At 19.8% G+C, this 17,821-nt stretch overlaps 1 protein-coding gene across 7 annotated transcripts in view; it reads left to right on the top strand.

Moving 5' to 3' along the window:
* The window catches only part of LOC134832790 (RNA-binding protein Musashi homolog Rbp6), a 342,867-nt gene that overhangs the window by 298,717 nt on the left and 26,329 nt on the right, over positions 1-17,821 (top strand). For 5 of the 7 annotated variants that reach the window (XM_063846956.1, XM_063846953.1, XM_063846954.1 and 2 more), the window contains 2 exons: positions 6,613-6,645; positions 7,222-7,305. In XM_063846956.1, the coding sequence (XP_063703026.1) occupies positions 6,613-6,645; positions 7,222-7,305 (117 nt within the window). The remainder of the gene's footprint in view (positions 1-6,612; positions 6,646-7,221; positions 7,306-17,821) is intronic. The other 2 variants (XM_063846952.1, XM_063846951.1) reach the window with 1 other exon arrangement.

Raw genomic sequence — 17,821 nt, 5'->3', positions numbered from 1 at the left:
ATGTATTAATAATTATTTTTATATTTTTTATTTGCTATAAAAAATTATTTATGAAATATAATAAAATTATATAAAAAATGATTATTTTGTTAAATTCTAATTAATTATTTTATTAATTTTTTTTAATATTTTAATTTTTGAACTATTTAATTAATTTAATTTTTAAATGAAAAAAATATATAAAAAAATAATTGTAAAAAAAATAAAAAAATTGAAAAAATAAAAATAGAGAAAAAATTAACTGAACCCCCTGTACAAAAAATAAAAGAAAATAACAGTAAAAGATTGCAAAAGATGGAAAACTTTTTCAATAAATTTTCAAGTTCTTCAGCAAAAAATATTTCTTTTTCGCATAAAAATGGTCCCAACGTTAAAATTGAAAGTCCGTCTCTGTAAAATAAAAAAATATTTTGAAATAAGTGAGTGAAAAGTACCATGTAATATTGTAATACTTTTACTTGCAAGATTTATCTAAGAGATACTTTTTCTCTCGAAGAGGACTTTTCTGTTCTGTTAATAAATCCTCAGAAACACACGCTTCGCTTTACATAATAATAACGTAAGGACACGAGAAAATTTTTAAAAAGTTATGTAAAGTTCTTAATAGTGTGTGTCACAACAACATGTTTCCCGTAGGAGGTACTTGTAACTTTTTCCTGCGATTTCTGATCTTTTTCAGAAAATTTTCACATGTAATTTTTTTTGTTGTTGTAAATTTATGTAATGATATTTGTTTGTTTGTTTCTGAAAATAAAAAAAAGTATTTGGAATTAATGTTTAAAAGTTGTCAAGTACTATTTTTTAAAGAAAAAAAAATAATAAAATAAAATGAAGTTATTGAATTTCTTTTGTTTTCAAATAAATTTAAAAAAAAAATAAAATTTTAATAAATTAAAAAATTTTTAAAAAAATATTTTTTTTTAAATTATAAAAAATTAAAAAAAAATAATTTTTTAAAATTAAAAAAAAATAATTTTTTAAATTATAAAAAATTTTAAAAAATAATTTTTTAATAAATAAAATAAAATTTTAATAAATTTTGTTGAGAATCATAGACGAAAAAAAAAATTAAAAAAATCGCAGTAGCTCAAAAAAAACAATTATTTTTCCTATTTTTTTATTATTTTTTTCAACCCTTACACATTCCTCAAAAAATTAAAAAAAAATCATACAAAAATATTTTCCTATACAACGAATAATAAAAAAAAATATCAATAAAAAAACTTCAATCAATAGAAACAAATCAAATTTAGTTATTAAAAAAACATACAAAAAAAATTAAAATAGAAATGAAAAAATTGAATTATTTAAAAAATTATTCATTGTGATGTATAAATATTACTACTACTAAAATTAAATTATATTTTTAGTTACACTTAAAAAGTAATAATTAATTTGAAAAAAAAAACATAGCGTGAGAGTAACAGAAAAGTTGATAAATTAATCATCAGCGTTATTTTTTATACATATAGAACATAGTTGACGTTACATTTAAAATAAAAAAACTAAAGTATAAGAACTTTCGTATCATATATATTTTTAATTAAATGTACAGAGAGTGTAAAAAGTTATAGATATTTGTTATTATTAATAGGCTGCAGAAAATAGCAGGACCAACATGTAAAAAAAAAAGAAAAAAAAATAATTTTAGAAAAAAATTAAAAAATTAGAATTATAATATAATGTATATTATTAATTATTAATTGAGTTAATTTTTAAAAAATGAAAAATAATTTAAAAAAATAGGACAGAAAAAAATATTCATAAAATATTTTTTAATAAATTGATAGGAAATCGTATCATAAAAAAAATAGTTTCAAAAAAAAAAGTAAAAATTGACATTTAGTAAGATTATTTTTAAACATAACTTTTTTATTTTTAACATTTTTTTCTAACTAACTAACTAATTATTAGTATTGCAGTAGCGAACAGTGACAATATTTTTAAAAAAAAACTAAAAAATGTGTTTGAGTAATTATAAAACAACAGAGTTAACGTATGTATTTTAATAATTTACTACTAAAAACCCTATATAAAAGTTTTCTGTTTTAACATAGTGAGAGTGATTTTCTTTACTAAATATAATAAATTATTAATTATTATATATAGCGAGAGTGATAGTTAGATAGAAAGGGTTTTTACCAGCTGGAAAATTTTTATTAGATTCAAAAAAATTTTAATAAATAGACGAGAGTGAAAATTTGTCGTCGTTTTACATTTACTATTGATTAATGCGTGATAGGTAGATAGATAGATGCCAATATAACCGAGTGACGATGTGATAATTATAATTTAGTTTGCAGTGATATAGATTTTATTATCAAATTATAACATATAGGAAGTTAGATGACAGACAGAGAGAGTTCATATATAACCAACGTGTGTGCCAAAAATACGAGTAGAATATAGAAACGAGTGTGACTTTTAAAAAAAATAATAATTTTAATAGAATAGAACAAAAAACATATAATCGAAACTGTGTGTGATATTTTTCATGTAATTGAATTGAATTGAATTTTTTTCTTTAAAAATAATAATTTGTAATATTATTGCCGGGAACGTCATTTTAATAAAAAATAATAATCAAAAAATGCAGGATTTTTAGAAATAAATAGATAGATTTTTTTAAAAAATAAATAAATAATAGATAGAAGTTTTATATTTTAAGTGTTATTTGATCTTTAATACAAGGAACATTTGCTGTGGTTTTAAAAATTTTGTTTTAAAAAATATTTAATGTAGAATAGAAACTTGAGTGTGATTTTGTGTGCCAAAATATTTTATTAAAAAAAATGTGTGTTTTTGTCTTTTTTTTTTAAATTGAAATTACATTAAAATTATTTGAAAAAAATAATTATTTTTTTTTAACGAGGAATTAAACTAAATAATTTTCTTCAAAAAATTTTTTTGAAGATTTATTCAAGGAACTAAAATTTTACAACGAATTTTCATATCAATTGGATTGAAATAAAATTTTAATTTCTTCAATTAAATATTAAAAATAATTAAACTTAATAGTATTTTAAAAAATAAAATAAATATTTTTTTTTATAATTTATTATTTTATATTCTTAAAAATATTATTTTTAAATTTTTTTGAACTATTTTACTTTTTATTTAAATAAAGTTAATTGATTTTAATATTTATTGAATATAATTTTAAAAAAATTTAATTAAATAAATTAAAAAAAATTAATATTTAATTAAATATTTTTGAAATTTTTCAAAATAAATAATTTGTTAAATTTAATTTTTTCTTAATTTAATATTATTTTAAATATAAATAAAGTATTCATTTTCATTTAAAATCATATTTTTAAAATATTATTCAAATTATTATTTTAATAAAATTAAATTAATTATTTCTAATGTTAAATTTTATTTTTTAATAAATTAAGGAAAAATAATTTTCTAAATTTGGTATAAAAATAAATTTTTTACAAAATAATTGAATTTAATTAATTATTAAAAATTTATTAATTGATAATAATTAATTATTAAAAATAATTATTTTTAATATTTAATTGAAAAAAAAAATAAATTTTAAAAATTAAAAAAAAAGTAATTTTTATTTAAAAGAATAATTTTAAAAACATTATTCAAATGAATAAATTTTGAATTTAAATAAACTTTTATTAATTTAAAATAATTATTTCTAACATAAAATTTTATTTTTTAAAAAATTAAGTTTTATGCTTAATTTTAAAAAATTAAGGAAAATTATTTTTTCAAATTTCTTTTTAAAAATAATATTTATTAAAAAATAATAAACATGATGATATTATTAAAAAAAAATATTTCCTTAAAAATTGTCATCATGATATTTAATAACAACATTTATTCGACAAATAAACACACAATCTTCCAAGTAAATAGATAAAGTAATAAACACAATTGTTTTTTCCCCGAAAAATGAAAAAAAAAGAAAAATTTCACACAAGATACGAATCACCCAGAAAAATGTTGATAATTTTTCTCAAGATGTCATGTATGCTGTTTGTGTTTGTTGTTTAAACGAAAATGTCAGTTGTTTGAAAAATTATGCCCCATTTATTTATTTGTCACAAAATATTTTATTCACTTTTTCCACATACGTGCACGCGCGCAAGAAGTTATCAAGAAAGCACACACACAACAATAAATAATAACAGCCAAGAAAGTGATAAAATTGAACAATTTCTTGCAAGAAAAAAGAAAATACGACAAACAAGTGAACAACAATGCGTTATTATTATTATTATCATTAAATTGTATAAGAAACGAAAATTTATTAAATTTATGAAATTTCTATAGAATAACTTTAGAATAGCAAAAGAGTCACTTATATCATTATATTATTATTATTATTAGCAAAAAACAATAGGAAAAGTTTCTGCCTCACAAATCTAAACAAATCAAATTTTTTTTATTATTTATTTGTTCATCATACAAACATATATAAAACATAGAATAGAGAGTAAAATCGGAAAAATGCCACACCCTTTCGATGCCATTTTGCCATCCTTTTGGGAGTTCGTAAAGAAAATGTTGATGATTATTTTTATTTTCTTTTCTAATAAATGCTTTCGCGCGCGTACTTGATAAGAAAAACTTTTTTTTTTTGCTTCGTACACAAAATCGTCGCGATAATAATTCTCCTCTTGCTTACTTTTCTTGTTTGTAGAGAGAAAAAATCCAACAGTCTCGGTTATTATTATTATCGTCGTTTTGTTTTATATTATTTGTATTATTATTAGAAGACCGAGAATACAAACAATACATTCCTAAATAATAATGATAATTTTCTCAAGTACTTTATTCTCTTGAGACTAATCCTCTGCGGGAAAAAAATTATTTTCTTTGGATTTTTGAGCAATTCTACAAAAATTCAGAATTTTTCTTAAAAAAAATTAATTAAAAAAAAAATTAATTTTAAAAAAAAAATTTGAAAAAAAATATAACAAAAAATTTTTTATCCCAAAAATTAAAAAAATAATTAGAAAAAAATATAGAACAATTTTTTTTCTCTAAAACATGAATTTAATTAATTTAATTTAATTAATTTTGATTTAACAAATTTTTTTAATAATTTTTTAAGTTTGGGACAAAAAAATTTTTTTTTTTCAAATTAAATATTTTTCATAATTTGGAGATTTCATGTTTTTCTACCAAATATAAAAAAAATTAATTTGAAAAAAAAAAATATTAATAAAAAATTTTCTCTCAAGCAAGAATAAAAAAATAATTTAAAAAAAATATTTTTTGTTATATTTTTTTTTAAATTAATTATTTATTTTTTTTTTAGATTTCATGATATTCTCCCAAACAGGAAAAAAAATAATTAAAAAAAAATAAATATATAAAAAAAAATTTTTCTTATGAAAAAAAAAAATTATTTGAAAAGAAAATATAACAAAAAATAAGAAACAAATTCTCATTTATTTTTCGATGACAATCTGTAGACAAAAAAAAGCAAACTCACCCATCAAAGCAATCCACTGATTTGAAAAATGACAATAAACGTAGCAAAAAAAAATATTATTATTACAAATAATATATAAAGTACCCTCGTTTTAGTTACTTTAGCATCACATAGAATAGAAAATTTAGTTAGAAGTACGAGTTTTCATATAAATATCCAAACATATAGAAAAATATATATTTTTTTTCCTTTATAGCAATATAGATTACTTTTTTTATTCAATTTTTTTCTTTCGTTTGGTCGCAAAAGTATATAAAATAAAGTAAAAAAAAGTGGTAATAATACGAAAAAAGAGAAAAAAAACTTATTCATTCATTCGAAACCGAAAATTTTTTCTTCCTACCTAAGATGATGATGATAGTTTAGTTGACTTTTGCGCTGTCTATATATTTTCTCTTTTGCGAAAACGAAATTGTAGAAGATGTTTATCCAGTCATTTAGACACTGATTGTTTTTATTGGCAACGAGAGTGTCTCTCTCTTTAATTTTGCACTTTACTTTGTGTTATATACTTCTGTGACAATATTACTTTGGAAAAAAAAAACACAAGATAACATTTTTATTCGGAAAAGACATTTTTAGAGCAAACAAACAAAAATTAGTGCTTTTAGCTTTGAGATTCATTTTACACACACTTGATAAAAAATTATAAAAAAAAATATTTATTTTATCGATTTTGATTAAAAAAAAATATTTTTTTTATTTATTTTCGATTTTGATAAAAAAAAATTAAAAAAAAATAAAATAATTTTTTTTTTAGAGAAAATTTTTTTAATTAAATTCACTTAATATTTTTTTTAATTTTAATTTTTAAAAAAAAAAACTAATAAAAAAAATTTTTTTTTATTTTAAAAAATTAAAATTAATAAAAAAATAATATTAATTAAAATAATTAATTTAAAATAAAAAAAAAATAAAAATAATTTTTTTAATCAAAATCGATAAAAACATTTTTTTTTTATTTTTTACAAAATTATTAATTTAATAAAAAAAAATAGTTAATAAAAAAATATTAAAAAAATAATTAGAAATAAAATTTAAAAAAAATACAAAAAATATTACAAATTATTTATTTATTATTGTGTATGTCGTTTATAAATTCTAAAAGTAGTTTTTCTTTTTTTTCTTTGTTTCTTTTGATGCATTTTTAGATTTTATGTGGTCGCTGGGGACATTACCTGATGGTAAGAAAATTTTAAAATTTATTTTTATTTCTTTATAATTTTTAACAATAAATTTAAAAAAATAACTAAAAAAATAATTTTAAAAAATTAATGTCGTGTACAGTATTTTTTTCTTCTACCCTAAAAAAAAATTTCTGTGTTTTTTCTAACTAACTTACTAAATTCTAACTAACTATTAATAATTAAAAAAAAAAAAAAAAAAAATTGTAAATTAATTTTTGGAGGGTTTGGGAACTTTTTTGTGTCTAAAATAAATTTTATTATTTCTTACTGTCATATTCATATATAATAAAAAATAAAACACTTTACAAAAAAAAAAAACATTTTTAGAAAATTGATGTCTTGCTTAATATTTTTTCCTTTAGCTTTGTGGCTAATTTTTTAAATTTTTTGTGATTGCTTTAATTGTGATTCAAATGCATGTTTTTTTTTCATACATAATAATTTTTAATAATAATAAATTTTAAATTAATTAATTTAAAATAATTAATTAATTAATTTAAATAATTAAAATAAAATTTCAACATCTTATGAAAATTTTTTTCTAACATTTTTTCGTACAAAATTTCTTTGTAGGATTTCCCGCAGCTGCTTATGCCGCATACGCCGCCGGTCGTGGTTTCTCTGGCTATCCGAGTTTCGGTCTCCCGTATCCAACAGGTAACTTTCCAAACTTATTACATCACCTGACACAACATGCCGCTATAATTAATAACGCTACCTTGTCGAGTAACTCCAATAATTTGATAAATAACGCAAACGCAACGTCACACCATTCACACACGAACCCCCTGCATCATCCGTTGTTGTCGCCCGCCGCAGCTGTTGCCGCCATCCATGCCGCAACAGCTGCGACAAATCCCTGTGGCGCCAATTCCTCCCTGAATCCCCCGCTTCCCTGTCCCCATCACCATCATCATCATCATCAAAACGCGACGGGATCCGTTGCTCCGTTGATCGAACATTTGGGTGCGTGGGCAGCTGCTGCTGCGACAACATCTGGATCCGCGTCGCATCATCACAACATTCCGCATCATCATCATTTGCCAATGCATTTGTGAATGTCAATTAATAACGGCAGCACTCGAACGTCAAATGTCACTAATAAATTATCTGTTAATTATTTTAAAGGAAGTGACAATTATTGTTCGGATTGCCCGAATTCCGTGTGTTGCTTGTGTCGTGCTTGTTCTTGTCCAATTTGTCTCGTTGGTCTTCCGAAAAATAAATAAAAAAAGCAATATTTAATATTAAGATAATGAAACTGAAACTTACTACGCTTAATGAATGAAAAAAATTACGTATAATAAATTACCTGAAATTACACAAAATTATTTATTTTTTCAAACCAAAAATATATAAATATTTTAAAAATTAATATTTATATTAAATATTAATGAATTAAACAAAAAAATGCCTGAAAATCAATGCGAGCTTATAAAATAATTATTTTAGTGGTTTGCCATTTATTTAATTTTTTTTTCTTAATATTTGATCAAATATTAAATAATTTTTTAAATTAATAAAAAAATTAGCGGTTTTTATCCAAATATTAATTTAATTTAGAAAAAAATATTAGAAATGCAGAAAGAAAGAATAGCGTAGCAAGTTTTCAGAAGTAAAAAAAAAATAATAATTAATAAAAAAAGTATAAAAAAATTAGTGACGTATCTAATCTAGAAAGTTTTAGAAAGTATATTAAATATTCAAAAAAATATTAAAAAGTTAATAATAATTACCGTAATATATATAATTATAAGAGAAATTAATATTTTGTTGTCTTAAAGACAAAAAATTAACTTTTTAATATACATTTTTATATTATATATTTATTATTTAATTTTTATTTATTTTATTAAATATTTTTATTATATATTTATTTTTAATTATATATCTTTATATTTTTTTATATATATTATTTTTGTTTAAAATTCTTATTTTTAAAAATAATTTTTGAAAATTTTTTAATTTTAACTAATTTTGTATTTTTAATTTATGATTATAATTTAAAATTTTTAGTTTTTTTTTATAATTATTTTAATTAATTAATTTTTTTTTTATTAATTTTTTTTTAATAATTTTTTTAAAAATAAAAATTATAATATTAAAAAAATACTTAACTCCAAAAAAAGCCTTCTATTAATTTATTAAATTTTTCAATTAATATTACATACATTACGGTAATAAACAAAATATATATTCTCTATAGAAAGGCTTATCCTTAATATTTAATAAAAAATAATAAACTTAATATGCAGCAAACATTTTAAAAATTAGAACTACATATAGACAGTAAAAAATGAATTTTAAAATTGAGCTTAAGATTTTTGAAAAAATATTAATATTTATTGCTTGGTTTGAATTAATTGAAATATATTTTAAAAAATGTTTTTGAGCATATTAAATAAATTATTAATATTTAAAAAATAAAATTTTACATTTTAATTTTATTTAAATTTTAATAAATTAATTAATTTTAATTTAAATTCATATAAAAAAATTAAAAAAATTATTTTTATATATTAATAATAATAATTTTATAATTAATATTATAATATATTAAAATATATATATGTATTATTAATTATTATTTATATATTAATATTTTAATTAATACATATAACTTTAATATATTTTTTTTAATTTTGCTCAACATAATATTTAGTCTGTTAGCTCGAGTATCTTTCAATATTCATATAGAAAGTAATAATAATATATTAAAAATATATAACTTAGCTGTCTTGTAGTTCATAAATATTTACAAATATATAAAATAATTGAAAATAGAGAAGTTTACTCAAAATAGTTACATATTTAATGAAACTCTATATAATCAAAAATTTCAACAGTATTAAATTTCTCAATCGAAAAATATCATAAAACTATACAAACAACTATAATAATATAATAATTCAAATAATATTTAAACATAATCACGTCCGTAAAAAGCCAGACTAACCCTTTTTCCCTTAATGAACATTTAATCACAACATAAAAATTATTCTACATTTCAATCTAATTAAGATTCCTTTCTTTGCCTCAAATCAAATTCAAACACAAAAATCTATAAACAGAAAGTACGTGCATTGCAATATTATTACTCTCTCCGCCTCTGTCTGTTCATTTGTACTTGAATTAAGTGAGAGATAGCTCCGGTAGATGTTACTTTAATGCAAATAATGTATAAATCCTTAAACTTTTTTTTATTTTGCACAATTCTACCTTCATCTGCAAAACCGCTCACATTCAAATCTCAAATACATGGCATATTATTGTAAACAGACAAAGACAAGTGGAAATGAGAAAGGCAAGTAACTACTCTTGATGAATTTTTAATTTTATTTAAAAATGTTTTACAAAACTGGCACTTGTTCTGTACGTTCTATAGATATACGTATATACGGTACGTACGGTATACGTTACGGTATACAAGGACGACAGAGGTTTCCTTCATGCCATTTCCTTCCGTGCGATACGAAATAAAACTTTTCTGGTATTCTTTAAATAAAATCTTGTAAAATCCTGATCTTTTTTGAATAATTTAACAATTTTCTCTGTACGGTACATTGTACGGTACGAGCATACCGAAAGAACTTTTGTACACGGAAATTAATATGCAAATCGTGTGTGAAATTTTCCGAAACTTAATTTTGGTTGTTATGAACTAAAAATGTTTCCTCCGTCATCAAGGATAAAGAACAAGAGGAGAATGAGAAAGAGAGAAAACTGTCCGAAAATTTACAATTATGGTCTGTTTGTTTGTTTTATTATTAAATTTTGCGTTTTGGAGTTTAAAACAATCCAAATTATATACAAACATATCTCTTCTTAATAATCTTGCGATAAAACATTCATCGCATTATTTAATTAACCAAAGTTGCATAACAATAATAATGTGTGAGACGGAAAACAAGTGCTTTATAATTGTAGCGAGTCCCACAGCTACTTTTCTGCAACACGTTTCCTAATAGATAATGCACGACTTATAATTACAAGTCATCTACAACTGCATTTACGATGAATTTAATATGATATAATTGGTAGGAAGGACATGAAATTTTATTTTTGGGAATTTGACAGATGTCAAAAATTTACTTTTTTATCGTTAAAATTTATCGATTAAAAATTTACTCAAAATTTGACGAAAACTCGTATGTCTTCTATAGAATTTCATTTCTGTACGAAGCTCTATAGAAGACATACGAGTTTTCGTCAAATTTTGGTAGTTACAATTCTCGCCGCCAGAGTAGAATTTAAAATGACAAAAATTCATGAAAAAATTACATTTTAGTAAAAATTTTGACATCTGTCACTACTTTAAGTATGGACAGATGTCAAAAACTTTACTAAAATGTAATTTTTCGAAGTTAAAGGAAGTTTATCGTCAATTTAAATTCTACTCTAGCGGCGAGAATTGTAACTACAAAATTTGACGAAATCCTGTATGTTTGCTATAGATAAGTTTCAGTACGAAGCTCTATATAGCAAACATAGGATTTCGTCAAATTTTTCATTATTTTCGTTAAAGTAAAATTTAAATTAATGATAAAATTAAAAATGAAATTTTTGACATCTGTCAAAATTTTTTTAAAGGACTCCTTATCTTTAAATTAATTCTGCAAAAAAAAAAGAGATTAACCCAGTTTAAAAGTTTTTACGGAAAAAAAGGCTTATGAGAGATCAAAAGAGATTTTAGCAAAAAGGACACCATAGCAAACAATAATACGGTCCAAATGTTGGACAAGAGCACATTTAAATGCATGAATCATTAAAATAATCACTTCGCATATATCGCCATACAGGTTCTTCTGTCACTAATCTAAACTAAAACAATTTTCTTGTACCCTTAAATATATATCTCCGTATAAATAAGAATACCTTTTGAAACCAAAACTCCCAATTTAAAATAACACACACAGGCACACATGTGACATTGATAGACACACAGAGCTCGAGATAGATACAACTACAGACAATTTATGTTGTCATTATTTGATTGTGTAAAACAACAACAAAAACAAAGACGAGCCGATGTATAATGGACGAACAATAGCAAAACATTGTACAAGGACATGCCATTTAGAGTGATTGTTTTAAAATAATAACATAATAATAGTACAAATGACATGATTTAATGCTTTCGGTTTTGCCATTATATTCGGGGGATACCTCCGATGTGTGTGCGTATGCATGACAATTGCGACACAGAGCGACACAGAAAATTTTAAAGGAAAAAGGAAATGTAAAATAAAGCCACAACCATCGAGCATAAGAAACAATAATTTGCTGACAAACAAAAACAAACAATGATGATGACAAAACCAAACTAATGCATAAAAGGCAATAGGTACCCGGCATCATCATCATCATGCGTTTAAGGCTTTTGCAAATTGTCGCAATTGTTTGGGATTTCCTATTGATTAATTTTCTTCTTTTATGAGAAAATTTGCGATAAATTTAAAATTTCAAAATTATTTCCGTTAAAAATTAATTAAAATTATTAATTTATTTTAAAATAATTTTTTAATCAAATTAAATTTAATTAATAATTTAAATAAATGAAATTATTTTTTTTAAATTAAATTTAATTTTAAAAAAATTAAAATAAAATTTTTAAATTGTTTGCAATACAAAAATATTAAAAATTTTTCTTAAAGAATTAATAAAAGTTCAAATTTTTTAAAATTAAAATTTTTTACGAAAATTAATTTTAAAAATTTAAATAATATATATTTAAAACAAATATAGATATCAAAAAAAATTATTTTTAAAAATTTAATTAAATTTAAATTTTTTTTAATTAAATAAAAATTTAAGATTAAAAAAATTAATAATAATTTTCTCCTTAAAAAAAAAAATTAATTAATTAATTTTCAATAATATAATTAATTAATTTTAAAATTAATTAATTTAATTTAATTTAATTAATTAAAAAAAAATTAAATAAAAAAATTATTTAAAATTATTAATTAATTAAAAATATTTTTTTATTAAAAATAATTAAAATAATAATTTTAAAATAATTTTAAATATTTTTTTAATAAATAAATTAATTAAAAGTTAAAAATATATTTTAATTTTATTTAAAAAAAAATTTTTTAAAAAAATTGTATCAGCCTAAAATAGGAAATTCTCGAAATAATCGATAAATAACTTTATCCTTCTAATTGTCTTGAATTTTATTACCAAATTTTACTCAAAATTTTCCTTTAAAAATTTATTCAAAATAACTTTAAAACAAATAATAATAAATAATCAATATTTGCCATTTAAATGATTTGTGATTACATTCTCCTTGAACTGTTTACCCAATGATTATTTATTATAAATTTCATTATGTTCCCTCTTTACACATATTTTACATAAATACACATGCCAAACAAATATTAACTTAAAGATGTGTATAAACTTTCGCAGTAAATCAGTAAATAAACAAAAATATAGATTTCTTAAAGATTTTGACGCGCAGTTAATTAAAAATCTTGACGTGAATAGAAACGCGTAAAAACGACATAAAATTTAAATTAATCTTCGGTAATTATGCTAAATAATTAGTTTCGACACAAAAAAACGAAGAAAATTTCCTTATTGAATTAAAGTTGGGCTCAAGTAAAAAATTACATGATATTATGTTGTTGTTGGATACAGAACAGACAAAAAACTAACATTATCCAATTCCTATTTAATTACCTACTTAATGATTTTCCGCCGCCTCTTGTTCTTCCGCTCGTTTTTTTACCGTGTCAATTACGACGTCGATTCATCATTATTAAGCAGATAATCAATTTCTTTGGCAATCATTTACTTATTATATGAACACGGAACACATTTATATCGGAAAATTAACCAGTTTTTGTTGTTGTCATTCTTGTTTACGCATTCAGAGCCGCTTTTATAATTTTTTATGCTAAAAAAAATAATAAAATAAAATAAATAATTAAAAAAAATTTTTTTAATAATTAATATTTTAAAATTAAATAATTAATTAAATTAAAATAAAAATAAATAAATTTTTTAATTAATTTTTTAATTAAAAATTTAAATTTTTTTAAATAAAAAATTAAAAAAATAAAAATTTAATTTAAAATTAAATAATAATATAATTTTTTAAAATAATTTTTAAAAATTTAAAAATTAATTAAAAAAATTATTTAAAATTAAATTAAATTGAAAATTTAATTTAATTTAATAATAAAAAAAAAATTAAATTTAATTTAAATAATTATTAAAAAAAATTTAAAATAATTATTCAAATTTTTAATAAAAAATATTTTTTTAAAACAATTAAAAATAATAATTTAATTAATATATTTAATTTAAATTAATTGAAATAAATATTTTTAATTTAAAAAAATAAAAATAAATAAATTTTTGCTTGGTTTGAATTAATTGGAATAATTTTGAAGCTTGAAAAAAATTTTTTGTTACTCAAGAATTAATTCTGCTTCTTTTTAAGTCCATCACTGCCATTCTCCCGTACTTTTTTCGGAGTAATTATCAAATAATCACTCTCAAGTTCATTAGCTAAGTTTCCCGTACGACGACGACGACGACACCCTTATGTCTCTTATTATCAAAAAAAAAAACTTGCTGTAGATAATTATCTACGTTTTTTTTTTGCTCGATTCGGGCAGAGAGACGATTGTTTTGTAATTCATCCACAGATGTGTACGCGGTAACGCAACTAATGAACTGTCGATGATTAAAGGACGTTTATTTGTTTATTTCATTTCGGACGACGACGATGGCAGCGAAAACATGGCTGACAACTGCAAATAACGAGGCGATGTACCAATAATGAAATCAATCATTTATCTCGCTCTGTGTCGATATTTTGGTGCGAATCGGTTGGTCATTAAACACATTTTTCCGAGCAATTAGAGAATGTCAAATAGGCAACTTTTATTTTTATTTTGTTTCGAACGTGGTGTCATCAAAAGAGATAAATGCGAGTTTTTTTTTTTGTTTTGTTAATTTGATTTGAGCGACTAATGAAAATTTATAAACTGCAGTAAATTGATTTTTGTCACAAATTATTTTTTGATGTTTTTGATGGATTTGTGATTTTTTTTCAAATAAATAAAAAAAAATATTTTATTTAAAAAAAAATAAGTATTTAAATAATATTAAATTAAAAAAATATTAAATATTAAAATAATTAATTAAATAATAAAATTTGTTTAAAAATTTAACTTTTTATAAGAAATTTTAATTAACTAAAAAAAATCAAAAATTAATTTATTCTCAACAGAAAAAATCAATTAAATTTTATTCTAAAATTATTATGCAATTTTTTTTTTTTAATTTGAAAAATATTATTAATTTTTTAAATATTTTGTTAAAAAAAATTATTAAAACATTATTACATGAAAATATATAAAAATTAATTATTTTTATTAAATTATTGACATTTAATATAAATGTTAATAAATTTTAAAATTATTTTTATTAATTTACAATTTATTTTTTAAACATTTTTATTAAATTTAATTATTTACTTTACTTTAATTTGTAAAATCCGAAATTCAATTTAAATTAAATTTAATTATTTATAATAAATTATGTAAAATATTAATAATTTCATAAAATAATATTAAATATTGCAAATAATTTTAATTTTTTAAAAAAAATTTTTTTTTTAAATTTAATATTTAATTTAAATTAATTATTAATATTTAATATCTTTGATTTTTAATATGATTAATTATAAATTATAAAATTTAAAATAAAAATTCTAAAAAAATAATTATTTAATTTTAAAATAAAAATTAATAAAATTTAATTATTTTAAAATCAAGTAAATTGAATTACATAAATTTTTATAATTTTTTAAATTTTTATTAAATGTTAAAAATCTGATAAAAAAAAATATTTTTTAAAATTTTCATGTAATTTCTCGACAAATTAAGCTAAAGTCACTAAAAGTCCATGAAACATCATTTTGTTTCAAAAAAAAAATATATATATTGATCGAAAATTCTCTCTCGTTCTACAACATCCTTCGAGCACAAATAAATTTCTATTGCAAGCAATAAATTTCTGTTGTAAAAGTGCATAAGACAGGAATTATGTGCAAAACTAAAGCAATAGAGTGTCAAGTAGAAACTCACACACGAACCGAGATTCCGTGCGAGTAGAGATGGGGTAAACGTGTAAACAATAGAAACCTATTAAAATCAATATAAATGTAAGACATTCATTAAGCAACATAAATCAAATATTATGTTTCATTAAAACGATAACACACATTATACCGACTTCCACTAAATACTTACATGTACATTTGTTTGTTTGTCTTCGGAAATTTTGTTGACCTTTCTTCTCTCTCTCGATGCTGCTCGTCCCGTATTTTCGTCCTTTTTGTCCTAAATACAATCCGATGATTTTTTGCATGCAATTTTTTTTCTTTTTCTTTGCTTTTAATTTTTTTCTTTTGCTTTTTTTCATCTTTTCTTTCTATTTTTTTTTTTCTTTTAACCAATCATCATCATTAAAAAAATAAAAAATCATCAGGAATAATAGTTCCGCCGAACGATAATCGGATTATTATGGGAACGGATTGTATGATGGCTAGTTCTCCAGCTCCTGTAACAGCTTCTTCTGTCGCATCGAACTAAAAAAAAAATACATGAAAAAAAATATTAAAAATTATTTTAACTTTTTTCTTTCTTTTAAAACATTAAATTTTATTTTTTTCATATTTTTTATAATTTTTTGTGTGACATTTGCCTACTTTTTATTATTATTATATTATATATATTGTATGTTTTCTCAATTTTCTTTCTTTAATTAAAAAAAAATACTAAAAAAAATATTTTATTATTATATTAATTAATTGTAAAAAATAAAAAAAAACTTCAACTGAACCAAAAAAAAAATTTTTTTTCTTCTGCACGATTTTTCTAACAAAATTTACTAATTATGTTTTTTCATTTAAATAAATTTAAAATTAATTAATTTAATTTTTTAAAATTAAATTTAAAATTAATTAATTTAATTTTTTAATAAATTTAAAATTAAATTATTTGATTTTTTTAAATAAATTTAAAATTAATTAATTTATTTTTTTAATTTAAAATTAATTATTTTTTTTAAATTTAAAATTAATTAATTTAATTTTTAGAATAAATTTAAAGTTAATTATTTTAATTTTTAAAAATTTTAAAATTAATTAATTTAATTTTTTAAAATAAATTTTAAATTAATTAATTCAATTTTTTAAAATAAAATTTAAAATTAATTAATTTAATTTTTTTAAATAAATTTAAATTTTTAATTTATTTTTTAAATAAATTAATTTAATTTTTTAATAAATTTAAAATTAATTAATTTAATTTTTTAAAATAAATTTAAAATTGATTAATTAAATTTTTTAAAATAAATTCAAAATTAATTCATTAAATTTTTTAAATTAATTAATTTAATTTAAAATTATTTTTTTTAAATTATTTTAATTAATCAAATTTAATTAAAAAAAAGATAAATAAATTAACAAACAAATAAAAGGACAAAAAGGTGAAGTAAAAAAAAATATCATAAAACCCAAATAAAAGTAACACTAACAAAGTTAATGGATCATCAATTGAATATTCAAAATGTGCAATTCGTCGCTAAGAGACGTGGGCATGACGACACCGAATGAAAATAAAAATTCACATTTTAAATTAATTTTCAGATAAATTGAATCGAATCCGGCTTGAAAATTTAAAATGCGTAAATTTTTTAATTGAATTCCGATTTAAACGATTTCCATGAATTAGCGTTTGCGGGTTTTCTCTAAAGAGATAGGTCATAAGTCTTAATTTTTTTTATCTGAATTGAATAAATTTGAATAAAAATGTGACTTTTTCGATAAAAAAAGGAATTAAAAAAAAAATATAAAAAAAGTGTGGGAATCCTGTAACAAATAGCAATATAAAGGATTAATAAAAATCGAATAAAAATTTAAATTACTTTGACATTTTTTTTCGGCAGCAATAAAAATAAAAAAAAAAATAAAATAAAAAAAGTCCATTCATGAGTAATTGTCAAAAACATTTCAATTATATCGATATCGCCAAACATAATATTCCGAATGTTCTTTTGATTGCATAGTTATGTAAATACTACTTTTTTTCTCGCAATATTTGCTCGTGTGTCTGCAATTAGTGCACGACTCGGTCCACGACAATTAGTT

The sequence above is a fragment of the Culicoides brevitarsis genome, chromosome 2 (assembly GCF_036172545.1).
Source record: "Culicoides brevitarsis isolate CSIRO-B50_1 chromosome 2, AGI_CSIRO_Cbre_v1, whole genome shotgun sequence".
NCBI classification, from domain to species: Eukaryota; Metazoa; Arthropoda; class Insecta; order Diptera; family Ceratopogonidae; genus Culicoides; species Culicoides brevitarsis.
Note: the sequence above shows the minus strand (reverse complement) of the source record. Positions and strands in the feature narration are given on the sequence as shown.